At 43.2% G+C, this 22230-nt stretch overlaps 1 protein-coding gene across 1 annotated transcript in view; it reads left to right on the forward strand.

Moving 5' to 3' along the window:
• Nucleotides 1-22230, forward strand: part of COL19A1 (collagen type XIX alpha 1 chain) — a 315760-nt gene that overhangs the window by 64540 nt on the left and 228990 nt on the right. The window contains exon 10 of the mRNA XM_077812674.1: nt 19138-19182. Within this exon, the coding sequence (XP_077668800.1) occupies nt 19138-19182 (45 nt within the window). The remainder of the gene's footprint in view (nt 1-19137; nt 19183-22230) is intronic.

A 22230-nucleotide genomic window follows, 5' to 3' on the forward strand; every position in this document is an offset into this window, starting at 1 on the left:
CCAATCCTCGCATGCTGTAACAAAATTGTCTAACCAATCATACCACACCACCTTAATTAATTTACACTGAGCAAAACTAATTCTGTAACAGACAAAAACAATCCAAGAACCAGACAGAGATCATACAGACAAACAATAGAGAAGTGGGACTATAAAGACGTGGGGATTTCACAACCACAACTATTGATAAGTGATTTCTTGTCATACAGAATGCTATTAAATTAAGTTTTCTTTTACCATCTTAAGATCTGTTTCTTTATCTGGTGATGGTGGGTGCTGTTAGAACAGGATCACCGCCTTAACAGCCCGATATTACATTGTTTTAATGTAATTTAGATGGAACGTGAGGAGGTGACTTTCTGCTTCTTGGTTAATGGCTGCTGCTCGCCTAATATGGCCCCAGACAAAGGCCTTACAGTATGGCTACAGGAAAAGGCCTTATTCTTACAAGAGGCTGAGCTCCAGCCCAAGCCCAAATATCTACACTGCAATTTTATAGACCCACAGCCTGAGCCCATCAAGCCAGAGTCAACTGACCCAGGCCAGCCAGCGGTGTTTTATTGCAGTGTAGACATCTCCCCAGCGGCCTAGATAGGCAAGGAGGGGACATGACTAATCAGGAACTAGCAAGACAGTTAAGGCGGCTTGCCTGCATCTTCTTAGGGGTATGTAAGGTGAGACTGGGACAGAGGAGGAACTCTTCAGTGCTAACCCAGAACTCCAGGGTCAGGTCAAGGCCTTGCCCTAAAACGCTGCATCTAAGGGTATGGCTACACTACGAGGCTTTTGGCTACACAGCTGTGCCACTATAGTCATGCCACTGAAAAGCACTCAGTGTAGCTGCTGTTTGTTGACAGGATAGAGCTCTCCTGCCGACAAAAGACTTCCACCCCCCACGAGCGGCAATGGCTTTGTTGGCAGGAGAGCGCTCCTACTGACAAAATGTTGTTCACACTGATGCTTTTCATCTGTAAAACATTTGTTGTTTGGAGGTGTGTTTTTTAACACCCCTAAACGACACAAGTTTTGCCAACAAAGTGCCAATGTAGACAAAGCCTAAGTAGCTGCCTTTGAGTTTTGTTTGTTTAAAGGTGCAGACAGCTAAATTCTGAGTTTTGTTATCCTTTAGTTATCTGTTTAGAGACTGACGCTAAGCTTACGGCATGAGCTGCCCTGTTCTGAGCAGGTGGCCGCAACTTGTGAACTAAGGCAGGGAATGCCTGAAGCACCACTTAGCACTGTAGGGGGAGCTATAGAGCATCCTCACATGTGACACTGAATTTAAATTCATTGTGGAGACTTCTTAACTTGTCCCCATAGGTTATATCCAAGTTACTAGGTCAGGTCTTCAGGTCCAAGTGTTTAATGAAATCTACAACCAGAAACTATTCTGCTAATGCATGTCAGAGTCAGATCTTGAGGTCTTGAAGCTTTTGTGATCATCAGTCGGTCTTCCAGGTTGTGAACTAGAGTGTGGAAAACCTATCCAACATTGACCATGTCACACTGGCTGAAGTGGGTCACAGCTGAGAGTGCCAATCTCAGGGTTGCCTGTTAAAAACAGGGCAGACACCCCCAACCTAGTGGTATGTTCTCTAATTATAATTAACCAACCCAGTAACAAATGTATTAACAATTAACAAGACTGTAACAATCTTACCATGGAGTCGCAGACAGCTCCCTTGGGCTCGCAAATCTGTCTTGCCACTCAGGCAAGCTGGACTTAGTGATAAATGATCACGTATACCAAAAATCACAAAATATTGAGGTCGCTTCCAGTGCCAAGAGACCACTCATTTACCCCAGATCAATTTGTACCTTAGATCTGACACCAAAGACAAAGTCTTTAGCCAATCCTGTAATAAACTAAAGATTTATTAACTAAGAAAGAGAAATGAGAGTTGTTTTACAGGTTAAAGCAAGCAAGCATATACGCACAAATGAGTTTCAGTTTGTAATTCTAAAAGTGACAGAGGTGTAGCAATCTGTCAGCATTGAATGTCTTTTTAGGGCTTAACCCAGATTGACCCTGGGGATCTCGGCTTTTTGTTTCCTAGTTCCAGCCCTTGTAAGCTTTCAAACTTGAAAGAGGTGAAAAATTTTCACAGTTAGCTTGTAGAGAGGCTAGCCAGAGCTCATCTCTCCAGGGTGGCAGGGAACCACACTGCCTCACTACCTTTGGGAACAGCTCTTGCAGGGAATTAGTCCGGCCGTGGGAGTCTTCCTGTATGGCCTTAGTGAAGGTACAAATAAACACAGCAAGCCCAGATCCTGAGACAGGGCAGGGACACTGGTGAGTCAGGTGCTCAGGCCCTCAGGCAAGGGCTGAGCAATAACAGTATATAATGACAAGCCCAGGCCCTAGGTCAGGGCAGGAAAATGGTGAGTCAGGCGCTCAGGCAGGGGCTGAGCAACAACAGTATATAAGCAGTAAGCCCAGGCCCTAGGTCAGGGTGGGGCAATGGTGAGTCAGGAGCACTGTTCCCTCTAAGCTGTGCGCATGTGCGCACACACACCGATCCTAAACCCTGTGCACACGGTGGAACACCGCCCACACACAAATTTGCACAGAAGCACAACAATTTGCACAGAAGAAATTTTTTGCGCACATGGCTTGTCAAAAATTAGAGGGAACATTGGTCAGGAGCTCAGGCTCTCAGACAGGGGCTGAGCAATAACAGTATATAAGCAGGTTTCAGAGTAGCAGCCGTGTTAGTCTGTAACCGCAAAAAGAAAAGGAGGACTTGTGGCACCTTAGAGGCTAATACATTTATTTGAGCATAAGCTTTCATGAGCTACAGAGCTCACGAAAGCTTATGTTCAAATAAATTTATTAGTCTCTAAGGTGCCACAAGTCCTCCTTTAGTATATAAGCAGTAAGCCCAGGCCCTAGGTTCCAAAGGGCCTGGGAGGGGGGACACTGCCACCGACGAGTTGGGTGGTGGTGGGGGGACGTAGGCCCTCCCACTCCACTGCGTCCCAGCCCAGGGCCCTAGCAGCGGCAGAAGACCCGCTGCTGCGTCAGTGGGGATCCTGGCCACAACACACTGACATGGGCTCTGGCAGTGCTGCAGCCAGACTAGCGTCGGGTGCCCCCTCGCTACTTCCAGACTCCCCCTCTTGAGGTACCTGGGTCAGGGTAGTGTCCTCAGGGGGATCCAGCACCATGGGTTCCATGGGATAGCTGGCACGGGGCAGGCTCAGCAACTCCTCCGGGTAGCTGGCGCAGGGCAGGCTCGGCAACTCCTCTGGGTAGCTGGCGCAGGGCAGGTCGGGCCAGTCCTCAGGTTTTCTGCAGGCAGCTGGGCTTTCCCAATCGCAAGCTAGGCCGGAGGCGTCTGGCCTCCCCGATGGCTGCTCTCTCAATGAGCTCTGGGGTCGGGCCTTTATACTTCTGGGGCAACACTTGACCCTCTGGGAGGTGGGCTCAGAGAACCATAGAATCATGGAATATCAGGGTTGGAAGGGACCTCAGGAGGTCATCTAGTCCAACCCCCTGCTCAAAGCAGGACCAATCCCCAACTAAATCAAAGCTCCCTGGCTCTGCCCACTCTGGTGTCCAGAGGGGCTCATCTCTCTCCGGGGCAGCAGGGAACCACACCACCTCACTACATAGCTATTTTTATTTCCCTCTTTTGGCATTCCAACTGATGGGAGAAGGCCTCCTGCACTTACTCCCCCATAGGTGGATGGGGGCAATTAACAAAGGTTTTTTCCTATGATGGTCCATTTAATTTTTATAGTCCTCCTGGATGGGTGGGTGGAGCTATTCTTCGTGTCTGAGTTCACAAGTTAAAAACAGGCATTTTTACAGTTATAAAACAAACTTACATTTTATCTTGTAACATGGAATACAGACATTGCAAGTTAAATTAATGCATGCATCAGCTTACCAGCATTTCACAGAGTCTAAACGCTACATACATGAATATAAGATTAATAACTATTTTGAACAAAACTAACGTAACGATGAACTGGTTTGGTTTCCAGCTGTAGTTTCAGTTCTTAACTAACAACTACAGCCTTGGCCAGAGCTGGCACCCAGTTTATCAGCATCATAGACTCAAATGTGTTTTCCATTACATAATTTGATATTGCCAAAAGACATGAAATGTGCGGCCTGTTCTGCCTCTTCAGAATATACTCCTGGATCAACAACCACTGATATAAATACACAAAACTGCAACAATGTTTGTGTTATACAGGAGGTCAGACTAGGTGATCACAATGGTCCTTTCTGGCTTTGGAATCTGTGGTTGTGTGTGTGACATTAGTGTGAGCTTCTGGTAATGCGCTCTTTTCTGTGCAGCTGTCTTGATAGATCTCTCAGTTTGGATACACTGCCTAGCACAATTCCTGCATTGTATGGAACCTTGGCAGAATTCAGGATATTTCTGAAGCTACTGTTCAGCATCTCCATGGAAGCTTCAAAAATACTTGTAAAATGTAGTATTGACATTTCTTATAGCCCTGATGTATCTTTCGCTTTCTGTCCCCAGCTGATATTCAGTTTCAAGCCAGCATTGATAAGTTGTATCATAAGAATTTCAGATCAGGCATGGTGGTGAATCAGACGGTATACAGCAGTAGTGGGCAACCTGCAGGGCGCACGGGGCCCATCAGGGTAATCTGCTGAAAGGCTGTGAGACAGTTTGTTTACATTGACCACCTGCAGGCATGGCTGCCCACAGCTCCCAGTGGCCACAGTTCGCCATTCCCAGCCAATGGGAGCTGCAGGAAGCAGGTGATGCCCGCGGGTGGTCAATGTAAGCAAACGGTCTGGTGGCCCATCAGTGGATTACCCTGACGGGCCGTGTGCAGCCTGTGGGATGCAGGTTGCTCACCACTGGTATACAGCTTACTGAAGAACATCTGCAGTGACTCACTCTACTGATGTCTGCAGCAGGGTCTTGATCACAGTATATAATCATCTGCACAGGGAGAAGATATCTGGCACTAGAGGGATCTTTAATCTAGCAGACAATGGCATAATAAAATCTAATGACTAGATAATGAATTCATCAAAATTCAACTAGGAAGTAAATTACACATTTTTAATAGTGAGGGTAATAAACTATTGGAACAATTCACCATGGGGAGTGGTGAATTCTCCAATGCTTCAAGTCTTTATATCAAGATTGGATGTCTTTCTAAAAGATATGCTCCAGTTCAACTAGAATTTTTTGGCTTGATATAGGAAGTACTGGACAAATTCCTATCGGATGTGGAGGACAGATTAGATGATCATAATAATCCTTTTTACCTTAAAATTCTTCAGTGTATGAACATCATGTTCTAGCATTGAATGAAGCAGTGACATAGCAGATGTGAGTTAGTGCAGCGGTCCTCAGCCTTTCCAGACTACTGTACCCCTTTCAGGATTTTGATTTGTCTTGAGTAGCCCAAGTTTCACCTCACTTAAAAACTGCTTCCTTACAAAATCAGACATAAAAATACAAGTGTGTCACAACATACTATTACTGAAAAATTGCTTACTTTTTATTTTTACCATATAATTTTATAAAGTAAATTGACTGGAATATAAATATTATACTTACATTTCAGTGTGATACTTGAGCCTATTTTTCACTTCTGAGCCTTGTCTAAAGCCAGAATCCATGGGTACGCATGCTGCTGGTTGAGAACCCCTGAGTTAATAGATGGGCAACTACTCTGGTATTCCCTGCCCTCCCACCCAAAAAAATCAACAGAACTTCTTTCTTATAGTACATGAGGTGATTAGAAATGTTCATGTAGCCACATCCAGATTAGAGCCATTGGGTAGCTTTGGAAATCGCTTGGAGTAAACCTGCAATGCCACTGGCAAACAATCCAAGTGGGCACTGATTTATAATGTGCTCCATAGTTTACAACTGGTGTCTACAGTGCCATTGTGTGTTCTCTTCCAGAGATGTAAGACATGACAGCATCTGCCAGGCAGTGTTCAGAAGCGGTTTAATCTAGACCATTGTTTCCAGGGTAGATTAAAGCGGAGAAGTTCTTTTGTGGGGTCAGCAATCAAATGTTTGTTTGGGGAATTAGAATTATCCCAGAATTCTTTCCAGTGCATGTCAGGATTGAATGAGGATGCTTTAAAAGCTTTAGACCAATTCCCCCAAAAAGCAGAGCTTTGGAGCTGTGCTCCGGCTCTGCTCCAGCTCCAGGCAAAAACCTGGAGCTCCGCTGCTCTGGAGCTGCTCCATGCTCCAGCTCTAGGCTCCGCTCCAAAGCCCTGAAAAAAAGCTTGTGAGATTTCAGAAGGTATTGGAGGTGTCCTCATGAATTTTCAGGTTGGCCACGATTTGCTTGTACTCATGAGCTGTTACGTGTTTCTCTCTGCATCTTGGATGTGGGTATACGTTTGAGTGCGCTACTATTGAATAGGTGCTCATTTTAATCATAGAATCATAGAATTTCAGGGTTGGAAGGGACCTCAGGAGGTCATCTAGTCCAACCCCCTGCTCAAAGCAGGACCAATCGCCAATTTTTGTCCAGATCCCTAAATGGCCCTCTCAAGGATTGAACTCACAACCCTGGGTTTAGCAGGCCAGAGCTCAAATCACTGAGCTATCCCTCCTCCCTCCACTGAGCTGTCCCTCCTCCCTGGAATTATAATGTTTCAGTTATAATTTTCATCATGGCGTTAAGCAGCACGGCCAGAAATTTGGTATGTTAACTGCCTGCCCAGGCTGGTACACAATATTTAGCACTTGAGTGTGCCAGCAATAGAGTTGTGTGCACGCATTGGCGTCCCATATTGGTCCTGCAAGTTTTTGGATGAGGTTAGTCCTTGTTTTTACCTTTTTTTCATGTCTTTTTTTTTTTTTTTTATGAGCTTTAAAAGTCAAGTTTGTTCCAAAGTTACACCCAAGTACTTAAATTAGGGCTCATTTCAGACCCATTGACCATGAAAAGTGACATTAAGTGGTTCCTTAGTGGCTTTATTGCTTGGATGAAAGACTATTGCCAATGTTTCGGAGGCGTTGGGGCAGAGCTTTCAATACTTCAAGTATTCTGCCATTATCTCGTCATTAGCTGGTTGGCAGAGAGCACCAGTGGTGGTGGTGGCTTTGCTTTATACCACAAGAATGATGTTGTTAATGCAAGTGAACTTACATGAAATTTCAGAGTAGCAGCTGTGTTAGTCTGTATCCGCAAAAAGAAAAGGAGGACTTGTGGCACCTTAGAGACTAATAAATTCATTTGAGCATAAGCTTTCGTGAGCTACAGCTCACTTCATTGGATGCATTCAGTGGAAAATACAAATTCAGTGGGGAGATTTATATACACAGAGAACATGAAACAATGGGTGTTACACTGCACACTGTAAGGAGAGCGATCAGGTAAGGTGAGCTATTGCCAGCAGGAGAGCAGGGGAAAAAAACCTTTTGTAGTGATAATCAAGGTGGGCCATTTCCAGCAGTTAACAAGAACGTCTGAGGAAAAGCAGGAGGAGGGAGGGATAAACATGGGGAAATAGTTTTACTTTGTGTAATGACCCATCCTCTCCCAGTCTTTATTCAAGCCTAAGTTAATTGTATCCAGTTTGCAAATTAATTCCAATTTAGCAGTCTCTCATTGGAGTCTGTTTTTGAAGTTTTTTGTTGAAGAATTGCAATTTTTAGGTCTGTAATCGAGTGACCGAAGAGATTGAAGTGTTCTCCAACTGGTTTTTGAATGTTATAATCTTGATGTCTGATTTGTGTCCGTTTATTCTTTTACGTAGATACTGTCCAGTTTGGCCAATGTACATGGCAGAGGGGCATTGCTGGCACATATCACATTGGTAGATGTGCAAGTGAACGAGCCTCTGATAATGTGGCTGATGTGATTAGGCCCTATGATGGTGTCCACTGAATAGATATGTGGATACAGTTGGCAACGGGCTTTGTTGCAAGGATAGGTTACTGGGTTAGTGGTTCTGTTGTGTGGTGTGTAATCTCTTTGGTCACTCGATGTGCTGGACTGTGCTGATGTGCCTCCTGTAAGATGTGATTTAAAACAAAACAAAAATAACCTCCTGCTCATTGGCTAGACATTTTAATCTAAGATATGCTAGCTAGGGTGCACTAGCTGGTCCTGTCTGGGGGCTTTTCTGCAAGAGTATGCTCCAGGATCTTAATCTAAGGTCTGCTCTCTCTGTCTAAGGTCCTGTAGCTGGAATGTGCTCTTCAGAGTTGCCACCTCTGAGATGCAGAAAAGCTGGCCACTGCTAGTGTAACCCACACACCTCCTGAGTGTGGTGTTCTGTCCCCTCTAAGTAGAACCGAGACCACTTAGAGAGAGAGATTAATGAGTCTGCACTACAGCCTTAGCTAACAGCCATATGGCTTTTAGCTCATGCATTTAGCTCCAGAGGTCACAGGTTGTATCCCACCTGCTGACGACCGGGATCTGTTGGTGTTACACCAGCCTTCCTCCCCAACAAAAATGGTCTTAGTGATGCTGTAGCTAATGATCAACTTAAGTGTTTTAGAAAATGATTTCTCTCTCTCTCACACACACTCACACTCACACTCACACACACACACACAGAGTCTGTCGTACACACTGTACTTTTATGTTATATTATTTTTCTTACCTTATCCTAACACAGGGCCACAGTTCTCCGTATAGGAGTGTGAACTGTAGAGCACTCTAACATGTCCCATCCCTAGCCTGGCACATCAAATCTTTTAACTGGCCAGTAAGTACAAAAACAAGTCTGGCCTGTTTTAAAAACTGGCCAGTGGTAACCCTAGTTGGATTCCTCCTTCTCTACTCATAGCTGGGCTGTTGCTGAGGCTGCAGCTGTTCTTCTGGTGGCTTGCAAGGGGCCACGCCTGGGCATCTGCCTTTTTGATGCAGGCAGCAGCAGGATTTGTTTCTGGCTGGTTGCCAAGCAACCAGCTTTCTTCCTCAGGGGCAGTTCACACACTTCTCCTTGGGGAATAGCCATAGCCGTTCCCATCCACCCTCTAGGGCACCCTCCAAGCCCCTTGTACAGGCAAAAGTGGCGGTCTCACCTGCTCCTTGCCTCTGTTTCCCTTTGTAGATTAGGACTAGCTTTATCTTCATGCCCATGCCACAGCACAGAAGTGTTGCCAAATCTTATAATATTATTGCGAGTCCAACAGTTAGTACTTTTCTTAAAACCCCAGCTTCTGGAGTCATGTGAATAGATGAGACTCTCAGCTTCATTATTACTATTTTTTAAAGTAAGTTTCTAGCCTTCTTCATAACTGCAGAGAAAAATGATGAAAATGTGACCCCAGTGTACCCTAAATGCTCATAAAGGGAAGTCAAAAGTACAACTTCTTAAAAATCTCATGGTTTTTAAGCCAGTCTCATGATTTTGGGTGACCCAGCTCATGCTTTTTTGAATGTTTGGAGTTAGCAATACTGCAAATATTTATTCAGTGCTTACAACTATTTAATCCAGGACTCAAATTGTAGTGTTCATGGGTCTCTTATTAAGGCACAGAGAGCTTATATTTAACAACTAAATTATTTTGTATTTAAATATTATGTAATACAGTAACAACAGCTGCCAACAAGCAGCAGCCTACACTAGTCTGTTCAAGGTACCTCCCAGAAGCACCCCCAAAATGGTGGATGCAGCTGCACCCTACATCCTTACATAACAACAACTGCCATTCCACACAGTGGCCATATGTCATACCCACATTTTTAAGGCTTCTGTAATCGACCAGGTCTACATTCCAGACCTATATCAGTATAACTATGTCACTCATGGGTGTGAAAAATCCACACTCCTGAGCAAAGTTGTTCTACCAACCTAACCCCCCCATCCATGTAGACAGTGCTATGTTGATAGGAGAACTTCTTCCATTGACACAGCTACCGCGTCTCAGGGAAGTGGATTAACTACGCCGACAGGAGACGCTCTCCCATCGGCGTAGTAGTGTCTTCACTGAAGCACTACAGTGGCACCGTGGCACCGGCGCTTCTATAGTGCTGTATGTGAAGAAAAGCCCACCTTGTTTCTAGCCTTGCTCCTCTCCCTGTTGTAGTCAGTGTCACAGGCTAATCAGAGTTAGTCCCCAAGTATGTCAGTATGGAATTTTTCTCCCCATGCAGTAGCATTTGCAGAAATTGTCAAGCACACTATGCCTAGCTGTGTTTTCTGTTTTTGTTTTTCTTTGAAGGATTGTCTATTGGATTTTGCCAAAGTCAAGATTGCAGGTGGATGGGTCATTGATTGGTTCTGACAGGATAATTCCTAGGTTACCTCTCTAATTTAAAAAGTAGTTTATTCTATTGCCTGTAACAAAATTTTCTATGTGGCTTACACCTTGTAGTTCAATTATTTACCTGGAGGAAATTTTAAAAGCTTTCTACAAGCCCCAGAAAGTAGAGTCTTTTATATTACATTAATTATATTGAGGCTGCAGGCAGTTTTGTTGACTGCTGAGAGTTGTAATGAATTGAACTATAACTCCACCATTGTCAGATTTTAAACTTTGGAGGATCTGTAAATGTGCAAAGGGAAACTCAGGGAAAGACTTTTATAATAATCTTCGGTCCCTCGGCAATTGGATCTACATTGTTTTTCACAGCCAAACTTTTGGGCTGAAATAATAGTTTATTTGCTTTCAGTGAAACCAGCTCAAACAGGACATTTCTGTTATACCAATAGTGTGTTTGTTTGTTTTTTAATTTGTTGTTTTTTATTCCCCACAAACTGCACATAGAGTTTCATTTTTCAAACAAAGATAGTATTTGTTAACTGGCAAATATCCAGTTGTCAGACATAAAAGCTGTCTATATTTATATTCTTCATATAGTAAAATCAATAATATTGATGAAAAATGTGATTTATTTTCACAATGGGATCTAGTCAAAACATCCATTGCAAGCCAGTATTCCTGAACACATACGACTCAGGTTGCATGTTTGAAACCTGAGTGGATTAGCCCAACGCAACTGTCTGAGGCTGGGCCAAGTCTTGAATAATTATCAGTCAGCACTGTTGCTGTTGTGTGGAGCTTCCAAAAATAGAAAAAGTGCTTGCTAACTTTGCTGTTGACTTTCTCTTCAGTGAACTCATTTCTAACCCACACTAAGTAAAGCAACAGGCAAAGGGCGTGTAGTGCAGATGGTTCAGCAGTCACACACATGTAGTACAGCTGGTAACACAGGTTTTTGATTTGTAATCCTAAAATAGCTAACAGAAGCCAGATTTTTACAATTGTGGTACAGGGAGCCCAGTCAGCTGATTCTCTCTCTGAATTACTGTTAAATTCCGTGCAAAGCTCCACAAATGAGGGGGAAATTGCTTTAATTTAGAATAGGAGAGCACACTTGAACACTAATTCGGATAGATTTGTCCCTCATGTGACTTCACTAAATAGTTACCTTGGGGGTTAATTTTACATATTTTCCTTACGTGTGTAAGATATATATTTTCTTTATTGACAGTAATGCTTAAGTATTTTCGTTAACTGCAATCTCCAGTGATAGGTTTTCATTTAGCTGTCTATATCTTTGAGTGAAAGCTGCGTCCAAGAGCAGCAGACATGTAAGGAGTATGCAAAACTCACTGGGGCAAACACCTTCTAATTATTTCATGAACAAACAGGGGCCTCAAGCGCCATTGTGCTGGGTGCTGCATAAACGTAAAAGAAAAGGAAATCTCTGCCCCAAAGAGTTTACAATCTAGATGCAGATCACACAATACAGGAGGTAGAGAAGAGATGGAAAGTTAGGACTTGTCTGTACTTACAGCGCTGCAGCCATGCAGCTCTAGCACTTAGTGAAGATGCTGCCTATGGTGACAAGAGCATCTCCCGTCGGCGTAGGTGCTCCACCTCCCCAAGAGGCAGTAGCTATGTCAATGGGAGAAGCCCTCCCATCAACATAGCACAATCTACACCAGGGGTTAGATTGGTATAACTACATTCTAACACATTCCTGAATGATGTAGTTATACTGACATAAATTTGTAGTGTAGACTAGGGTTTAGATGAATGGATTAGAATATATTTGTATAGAGTGTAAATGCTTATTAGTTATGCTATAAACTTCAAAATAGCACTCTGATTACTAAAGAAAGGGCTTCACAATTGTCTCAAGAGGAAACTATTTGGTTACTCTGTCTGTATTACTGCTTGGTCTTTTAACAATGGCGAATGGAGGAAAAGAAGGAGAAAAGCTTGAGCAAAGATTTTGATACGGTCTCCCACAGTATTCTTGCCAGCAAGCGAAAAAAGTATGGAGTTGATGAATGGACTATAAGGTGGATAGAAAGCTGGCTAGATCATCAGGCTCAACAGGTAGTGATCAATGGCTTGATGTCTAGTTGGCAGCTGGTATCAAGTGGAGTGCCCCAGGGGTCTGTCCTGGGGCTGGTTTTGTTCAACATCTTCATTAATCATAGAATCGTAGACTTTAAGGTCAGAAAGGACCATTATGATTGTCTGGTCTGATCTCCTGTACAACACAGGCCACAGAATCTCACCCACCAACTCCTGTAACAGACCCCTAACCTATGTCTGAGCTACTGAAGTCCTCAAATCATGGTTTAAAGACTTCAAGGTGCAGAGAATCCTCCAACAAGTGACCCGTGCCCCACGCTGCAGAGGAAGGGGAAAAACCCCCAGGGCCTCTGTCAATCTGCCCTGGAGGAAAATTCCTTCCTGACCCCAAATATGGCGATCAGCTAAACCCTGAGCAGATGGGCAAGACTCACCAGCCAGACACCCAGGAAAGAATTCTCTATAGTCAGATCCCACTCCATCTAACATCCCATCACAGGCCATTGGGCATATCTACCGCTAATAGTCAAAGATCAGTGATACCATCATACCATCCCCTCTATAAATTTATCAAGCTTAGTCTTGAAACCAGATGTCTTTTGCCCCCACTGCTCCCCTTGGAAGGCTATTCCTGAACTTCACTCCTCTGATGGTTAGAAACTTCTGTCTAATTTAAAGTCTAAACTTCCCAATGGCCAGTTTATATCCATTTGTTCTTGTGTCCACATTGCTACGCAGTTTAAATAATTCCTCCCCCTCCCTGGTATTTATCCCTCTGATATATTTATAGAGAGCAATCATATCTTCCCTGAGCCTTCCTTTGGTTAGGCTAAACAATCCAAGCTCTTTGAGTCTCCTTTCATAAGACAGGTTTTCCATTCCTCGGATCATCCTAGTAGCCTTTCTCTGTACCTGTTCCAGTTTTAATTCATCCTTCTTAAACATGGGAGACCAGAACTGCACACAGTATTCCAGATGAGGTCTCTGCAGGATAGGGATAGGGTCCAGAGTGACCTAGACAAACTGAAGGATTGGGCTAAAAGACATCTGATGAGGTTCGGCAAGGGCAAGTGCAGAGTCCTTCACTTAGGACGGAAGAATCCCATGCACTGCTACAGGCTGGGGACTGACCAGCTAAGTGGCAGTTCTGCAGAAAAAGACCTGGGGATTACAGTGGATGAGAAGCTGGATATGAGTCAGCAGTGTGCCGTTGTTGCCAAGAGGGTAACAGCATATTGGGCTCCATTGGAAGGAACATTGCATCAGATTGAAGGAAGTGATTATTCCCCTCTGTTCAGCACTGGTGAGGCCACATCTGGAGTATTGCATCCAGTTTTGGACCCCCCACTATAGAAAAGATGTGGACAAATTGGAGAAAGTCCTGCGGAGGGCAACAAAAATGATTAGGGGGCTGGGGCACATGACTTATGAGGACAGGCTGAGGGAACTGGGTTTATTTAGTCTGCAGAAGAGAAGAGTGAAGGGGGGTTCCAAAGAGGATGGAGCTTGGCTGGTTCTCAGTGGTGGCAGATGAGAGAACAAGGAGCAATGGTCTCAAGTTGCATTGGGGGAGGTCTAGGTTGGATATTAGGAAAACTATTTCACTAGGAAGGTGGTGAAGCACTGGCTGGGATGATTTAGTTGGTGTTGGTCCTGCTTTGAGCAGGGTATTGGACTAGATGACCTCCTGAGGTCTCTTCCAACCCTAATCTTCTATGATTCTATGAATGGGTTACTTAGGGAAGTAGTGGAATCTCCATCCTTAGAGGTTTTTAAGGCTTGGCTTGACAAAGCCTTGGCTTGGATGATTTCATTGGTGTTGGTCCTGCTTTGAGCAGGGAGTGGACTAGATGACCTCCTGAGGTCCCTTCCAACCCTGATATTCTATGAACCCTAATCTTCTATGATTCTGTGAAAAGTAGATCTGGGAGGTGTTCAGTAGTCTTATTGCCTTTAGGAGGGTGACTATAGACAAAACAGAAACAGCAGAGGAGGGAATAGTTGCAGTGTGGCCCTCTGTCTCACCTTTGATTAATACGAACCCACACAGCCTTAGACCGTACGTCCTATTGTGTAATAGTGGCTGTGTCTTATTTTTTCCTTTGAGATTTTCAGTTGTTCATTATATTTTAGATTGGGCATTTTTCCAGAGTAGTAATGCAAGCCAGTGAGCTGGAAAAAGATTAGACTAATGGAACTTTAAGAGAAACATGTAGGTATTTTGCAATGACAAGGTCATGTTGGTAATACTGCAAAGTGGCTGCAGGAGCTTCCTAACTAGACAATAGAGATTCTTCTAAGTTGTGTGCTAGTGGCATTTATGTTGAGCCATACAAAAGGAAGAAAGGGGCACAGCCTGAAAAATGTATAATTACATCTATTTTCCACAGCTGATTTTCCCCCGAAGCAGTGAACACTTTTTACAAAAAATAATTAAAAATCCCATCCAAAACACAATGCTTTGTGGTAGTTCTCAGGACTGTTCTATGGGAGATGCAGTTCCAGTTATCAGTGTGCAGATCCTGGCTCCTTGCTCCTGATTCTTGCAGGTGTAGAGAATACGGTAATGGAGATAAAACTCTCTGAGACTGAGGGTCAGTGGATGGAGTGTTCCCCTATTTACTATGAACCAGATTTTCAAAGGATCTCAGCTCCCTTTTTGGGCACTTGTTCTCAATAGGTGCTGAGCATCTTTGAACAGCTGGTGCATAATATGTTCAGTGCTCTCTGAGGTATCACTGCTTTCAGCGCTAGTGCAGTGAGGATGTCAACAATATGAGCCGTTTCCACCCAGCTGCAGCAGAATAGGGCTGGTGGGCATGCAGGTAGCCAATTCCCCCTGGACATGTGGTCATGCAATGCCCTCCTTCTGTCACTTGCCCCATAAAAAAGACTGGAGAAGAACCAGCCACCCCCAAATATATTGTAAGAAAAGGGGCAGGGGGAAAGATTACAAGGCTACTGAGCTCCCACACTCCTCCGTCTACTCCCTGAAAGACCACTAAAATTAGTAATGGTGAGGTGGCCTGGGGCTTTTGAGTAGGAGGTAATCCCATGATCATGCTTGATATTTGGAATCAATGATATTTGGATTTAGAAATCTGAAAATTATCCAACTATTTGAATTCTAAATACATTGTGTATATATTCTCCCTAATCCAAATAGCCTATTAACCCATGCCTAGAATATATCAAAGGGCTTCCAAGTAAGGCGATACAGCCATGAGAAAAATCTTTAACTTCCAAATGGCAGTAGACAAACTAAAAATGTATCTCTGAACTACTTGAATTGAATCAGTAGTTGGTACAAGTTTGTCAGCTAACTAAGTACACCACTATTATGTTATCAGAACAAATATTGCTCTGATTGACGAAGCTCCACACCTCAGGCCAGACACTCAGCATGCTTGTATTGGTGTAGCTCTCTGACATTTTTCCTTGTGAGTACACTGTAGCTGAAATCATTGGACATATGCCAGTTTACACCAGCTAAGGATCTGGCCCACTGAATCTTGAGCAGAGGGAACTGATGAATAGATGAAACCTTTCTGGACAAAAATAATTCCTTCAGATAAGGCATTTGGCCTTGGGGCCTTCATTATTGACCAAGAGTGTTTCTTTTAGTACCCTTTACTCAAGGCCCCAAATGTTACTGTTAATATAGAAGTCATAATATATTTTGTTATATTGAATAAGCGTGGCCATTTTTTACAACCCAAATAATCCCTTACCGTTGTAGAACACATTTTAAACTAACATTTACAATTTCTGCATTTCAGATATTATTTCAATAAGTTAAATTGAGTTTAAATGACTTCCAGTTCTGTGAACTTTAATGGAGTTAGATTTGTTTTAAAGCTGTGTAAATCAAGCAATGTTGTGTAAGACTTAGACAATTTCTCTTTGGACAGGTCTCAATCTCTTTGGACAGATCCATTAAGGAAAAAAGTACAGTTACAAAATTCTATCAATTTGTACAGAGTTTAATATCACTGGAAAATCTTCTCTATTTTATGATAGAAACATCTGGCTGGCTAGGTTTAATTTTCTAAGAATTTTCTGTATGAGATTATGAAACTTTTAGAATCATTAGTAAACAAAAAGGCCTGCTTGTTTTAGTCTCAGTACTCAGTAGCAAGTGTGTTCATGTTTTCCATTTGCACTGTCTTTGTTTTCAATAGAATATTATTGATCAGTAGTTCTCAACCAGGGTGCATGGTATCCCTGGGGGTTCACAGAGGTCTTCGAGGGGGTACATCAGCTCATCTAGATATTTGCCTAGTTTTACAAGAGGCTACATAAAACACACTAGGGAAGTCAGTATAAACTAAAATTTCATACAGACATTGCCTTGTTTATACTTCTCTATATACTATCGCTGAAATGTAAGTACAGTATTTATATTCCAATTGATTTATTTTATAATTATCTGGTAAAAATGAGATGGTAAGCAATTTTTCAGTCATAGTGTGCTGTGACCTATTTTTATTTCTGATTTTGTAAGCAGGTAGTTTTTAAGTGAGGTAAAACTTGGGGGTATACAAGATAAATCAGTAGTATGGAAAGGTTGAGAGCCACTGTCAGATCAGTCAAATAGTATTTATTTCCTATGCATATGTGTGCCATTTTTTAAAATAAATATGTGTAAAAAAAAATGTAGGGCTGTCAAGCAATTAAAAAAATTAATCACGATTAATCGAACTGTTAAACAATAATAGAATACCATTTATTTAAATATTTTTGGATGTTTTCTACATTTTCAAATATATTGATTTCAATTACAACACAGAATGCGAAGTGTACAGTGCTCATTTTATATTTATTTTTATTACAAATATTTGCACTGTAAAAAACAAAAGAAATAGTATTTTTCAATTCACCTAATACAAGTACTGTAATGCAGTCTCTTTATCATGAAAGTTGAACTTACAGATATAGAATTATGTACAAAAAATAACTACATTCAAAAGTAAAACAATGTAAAACTTTAGAACCTACAAGTCCACTCGGTCCTGCTTCAGCCAATTGCTAAGACAAACATGTTTGGTTACAATTTGCAGGAGATAATGCTGCCCGTTTCTTGTTTCCAGTGTCACCTGAAAGTGAGAACAGGTGTTCGCATGTCATTGTTGTAGCTGGCGTCGCAAGATATTTACGTGCCAGATGTGCTAAAGATTCATATGTCCCTTCATGCTTCAACCACCATTCCAGAAGACATACATCCATGCTGATAATGGGTTCTTCCCGCCTGGCCGCCGCTCACCTTCTCATCCCCGCACCAACCCACCGCTCTCCTCCTCGCCGTCTGCCCGCCTGCCTGCTGCTTTCTTCGCCATCCATCCAGCATGCCCCGCTGACCGCCACTCTCCTCACTGCCTGCCTGCCTCCTCACTCCCCTCCTACCTGCTGCTCACCTCCTCGCCTGCCTGCCTGCCGCTTGCCTCCTCACTAGTCTCCTTGCTGTCCATCCGGCGCACCCTCCGTCCGCCTGACTGCCACTTACCTCATCCCTGCTCGCCTGCCTTCTCACCCCCCTCCTGCCCGCCCACCTGCAGCTCACTTCCTCCCCTGCCTGCCCGCTGCTCACCTCCCCGCTAGTCTCCTCGCTGTCCGTCCAGTGTGCCCGCCCCCCCATTCACCCAACCACTGCTCTCCTCCTCGCTGTCCACCCATCCATCTGCCTCCTCACCTCCCTCCCACTTGCCGCTCGCTTCCCCATTCACCTCCTCACCCCGTTCGCTCACCCGCCTCCTGTCTCCCTTCCCTGACTGTCTCCTCACCTGAATATCAGGACAAATGGCATCCCGATCATAATCAGTCAGGACGTGGGACAAAGGGCTAAATATCGGGACAGTCCCAATTTTATCTAGCCAAGGGATGGCTCAGGCTGGGGCCAGTGTAAGGACAGGACCGATTCAGCCCTCAGTTTAGGCTAATTATCTCCTGAGGGAGTTCTGACTTGTATGGAAAGTTGCAAGGGCACAGAATCACCAGGGATGTATGAATGTCTTCTGCTCTGGGGCTGCTGTGGAGGGAGCACAGAGCAAGAGGAGCTGGTTCTGTGCCTGGCAGGAAGCCCTGTGGCATTGGGGTAATCTCGGGGAAGAGCTTAGGCCTACCTATTGACCTTTTGTGCCAGTCTAGTTTGCTCAAAGGGGCTGTAGGGCAAAACTGAATTGGGCCCATAAAGCTTGATTTTTCAGAGATGCTGAATATTGACAGTTCCTCCTGACCTTAGTGTGCTTTGAAAATGTGTGTGTGTTCTGTGGTCTGTAACTGAAGTGTGAACATTTAAAGCAGGCTCCATGACATAACTAATCTACAGGATTCACAGGGTGAGTGTTAGTAAGTATCTGCTGAATGTGCTTTGTTTTTAAATCACCCTGATTACATTAAAATATGCAATTTAAATTGTGAAAACAACGAGCGGAGGAGAGAGACTCTTCTGGCTTTTGGCAGGGAACTGCCAACTGGACTTTGTGAGGGAACTGGAGCTTCCTTATGTCATCACAAGATGGGCTCCAGAACCCTCTGAAATCCTGTCACTCTCAATAAAATAAAGAGAATTGGCAGTACTCCTTGATGCACTGCAACTAGTCATTATTCAAGAATGTGGGAGTGAAATATAGTGTGATCAAATACAAAGCAACAAAAATTAGCAGTATGTAACTATACAGCATATACCCAGGACGTTGCTGTAAAAATACATGTAATATACAAAATGATTAACGAGGCAAATATCAATCCATAATCACTTGTAAAACTACTGGGACTATTTAGTTTGAAAATATTGCTGGGAATAAGCAGTCTTTGTTTTTTCTTGTGGTTTGCTCATGTGAGTGAGAGCCAAATAATGAAGGTTATGTACATTTTGTTTCAGGGGGAAGATGGCTTCGTGGGTGTTCCTGGCCTTCCTGGTTCCAAGGTAAAGGCATTTTAGTTTTATTTTGTATATTTGCATTTCTGAAGCTTCCTTCTTTTTCCTAGCTGTCCACTATCCATAGAAATTGGTTAGTATTTTAAATTACATGTAGGATGTAAGATTCATTTCATGTGCCGGTGGAACTCTAGCACAGGGTCTCGGGCACCAGAAATGATATGAGAAATGCCTGCACAGGCACAGCCGCCTGCATATGTCGTTCTGCATTCAGAGCTTCGAATCAGTTGGCTAGGCCCCAAAATTGGGCTATGCCAGCCCAGCTTGGAGATGTGCTTCTTCAAAAATTCAAAATTACCCTTTCCTGGTGAAACCCCAGGGAGGAGGAAGATGACAGCACGGTCACTTGCTGTCTTCCCAGTCGAATTTTCTCTCTGGGGCAGCATTCTCCTATTTATTCCTGCCCGCAGAGATTTCACATGGTATTGAGTCTGCCTCAGGAAGGCTGGACGCACTTCAGCTCCTAGAACCCAGGATGGGTGCCTAATCAATCAATTTATTTTGGGAGTTTGATGGTGACATATCTTCAGAACGCTAGCAGGGGTCACTACAAAGCAATACAAGGCATTCCTTACACCCTATGGGCTGATTGTGCTGGCTTGACCACCACCTCAGTGCATTCTGTCCTAAACATTTGGATGAAGCTATGTTGCTTGTTGAACTCCGATTTATACTGTTTGGCTGGTGTTGCATATTGGCAGATTGGGAAATATGTAAAATGTAATCTTAGAAGACTTGTTAACAATAATACACAAGTTTTAAAGAACAAACTTTTCTTCAGTTTTTTTGACAGGAAAGTCTAACATTCATGCACATGCTCTTGTTCTATGTTTAAGATTTGTATTTTCATGTATTCAGCAGTTAAACTTCATTCATTTAGATGTTTTATGTCACTTACGTAAAAACTTTTATTGTTAACCTCCTTCACAAGAGAGCGATAAATGAAGCATTATTTTACAGGCAATAGACCTCAATCTGATCATATATGTGCAAGCACTGTGGCAATAAACATCCAGAAACATATTCTGCTACAGTATATTACTTAAAAAAAAAAACCCTCCATTCTTCTTATATTCATGATAAAGCATAATCTTTCCAGATATTGGGTCAGGAATTTTCTAGTCTCAGCTGTCTCACACTGCTTGGAAATATGACAAATATGTTTGTTGTACTCATGAACAGAATACCATAACAGCACCAAAATGTTCAATTAAGAAGACATAAGATGACCCCAAAAGATGTAATTCATAAAAAGATGCATGTTTATTGTAAGCAGGGCTGGTGGCACTTAAGAGGCTGTTGAGGTTGCTTGACACTTCCCATTTTGAGGGTTTGTCTACACTACCGTGTGGGGTCAATCTAAGATATGCAACTTCAGCTACATGAATAGTGTAGTTAAAGTAAACGTACTTACATCTGCTTACCGCAGTATCTTCACTGCAGTAAGTCGACAGCTGACACTCTCCCGTCAACTCCGCTTGCGCTTCTCGTTCTGGTGGAGTACCAGAATCGACAGGAAAGCGCTCAGCGGTTGATTTATCGCATCTATCCTAGACACGATAAATCAACCCCCACTGGATTGATCGCTGCCCTCAGATCTGTCAGTTAGTGTAGAGAAGCCTTCTGATTTTGCTTTTCAGTTGCTTATAACTTTGCCAGACTCTAAGCATTTGGGCTGAAATTTTCATCCCCGTCTGCCTCAGGCTGAAAGCTTTTGGAAAACTTCAGCCAAAATGGTTCAGCAGTTTCCAAGAACAAAGCTAGAGGAAAACATTGTTTTACCCATGTTAAAAAATTCTGGTGACCTTTTCTTTAAAAAATTAAAGCGCCCCCATATCTTTTCGCAGAGACTTGAAATTTGGCAAAAGTGTGGCTATGTCTGGCCAAATTTGGCCAAATTATAAGCTTTTGAAAAATCACTGTGTGCACATACTCAGTAGATACTACTTCAGTTCTTAGCAGCTAAAAATGTGGACAAGTCCATCCTCACTGAGCATGCTTAGGCCTCTTACAGTTCCTGGTATCGATCAGGCTGTGCATGTGTTACCTCCACGGCATGACTGGACAAGCTTCATCCCCTCATGGTTCCTTCGTGTAACAAAGCAATCTTAATTTGAGCCCTTTGTTTGTATACGTTATACTATCCTTAATTTAGAAGTTAAAAGGTGTGTCATGAATGAGGCTGGAGACTGCAGGAACAGAAAGGATAGTCTCATGTTTAAGGCAATTGACTAGTGTCCTGGAGTATTGGATTCTGTACTTGCCTCTGCCAAAGAGTTCCTATGTGATGCTAGGCACCTCATTTAAACTTTCCACAGATGGTCAGTAGTTGTGTGTTCCTTATTGTCTGAGTGCCTGACTTGAGACTCTGGGATAATTTGCAGATTGGCTGAGCACTCAAGGCTGCAACTGAAATTAATTGGAGCTTTGCTTCAAACATATAAAGTATGATATAATGCTAAATACTCTGAAAAATCAGGCTATAGTTGTCTCACAGTGGGCACCCAAAATTCGTGGAAACTTTTTTTTTTTTTTAGTGGATTCCACCACCTCCCTAGTTAACACATTCTAGTGTTTCACCACCCTCCTAGTGAAAAAGTTTTTCCTAATAGCCAATCTATATCTCCCCCACTGCAACTTGAGACCATTACTCCTTGTTCTGTCATCTGCTACCACTGAGAACAGTCTAGATCCATCCTCTTTGGAACCCCCTTTCAGGTAGTTGAAAGCAGCTATCAAATCCCCCGTCATTCTTCTCTTCCGTAGACTAAACATCCCCAGTTTCCTCAGCCTCCCCTCACAACTCATAATTCTCGTAATGTAGCTTTTTGTGTGTAATATATATATATATATTTAGCAGTATCTTTTACTGAAAGTTATAGTCTAAACCAGGGGTCTCAAACACGCGGGTTCTTCCCTGCAGCCCGCCAAGCTCCCTGCGGCCCCACCAGTCTCCTCCACACCACACCGCGGCCCCAGCCTACCTACAGGCCAAGGGTGGGCAAACTACGGCCCTGGGCCGGATCCGGCCCCTCA

The sequence above is a fragment of the Eretmochelys imbricata genome, chromosome 3 (assembly GCF_965152235.1).
Source record: "Eretmochelys imbricata isolate rEreImb1 chromosome 3, rEreImb1.hap1, whole genome shotgun sequence".
Classification (NCBI taxonomy): Eukaryota; Metazoa; Chordata; order Testudines; family Cheloniidae; genus Eretmochelys; species Eretmochelys imbricata.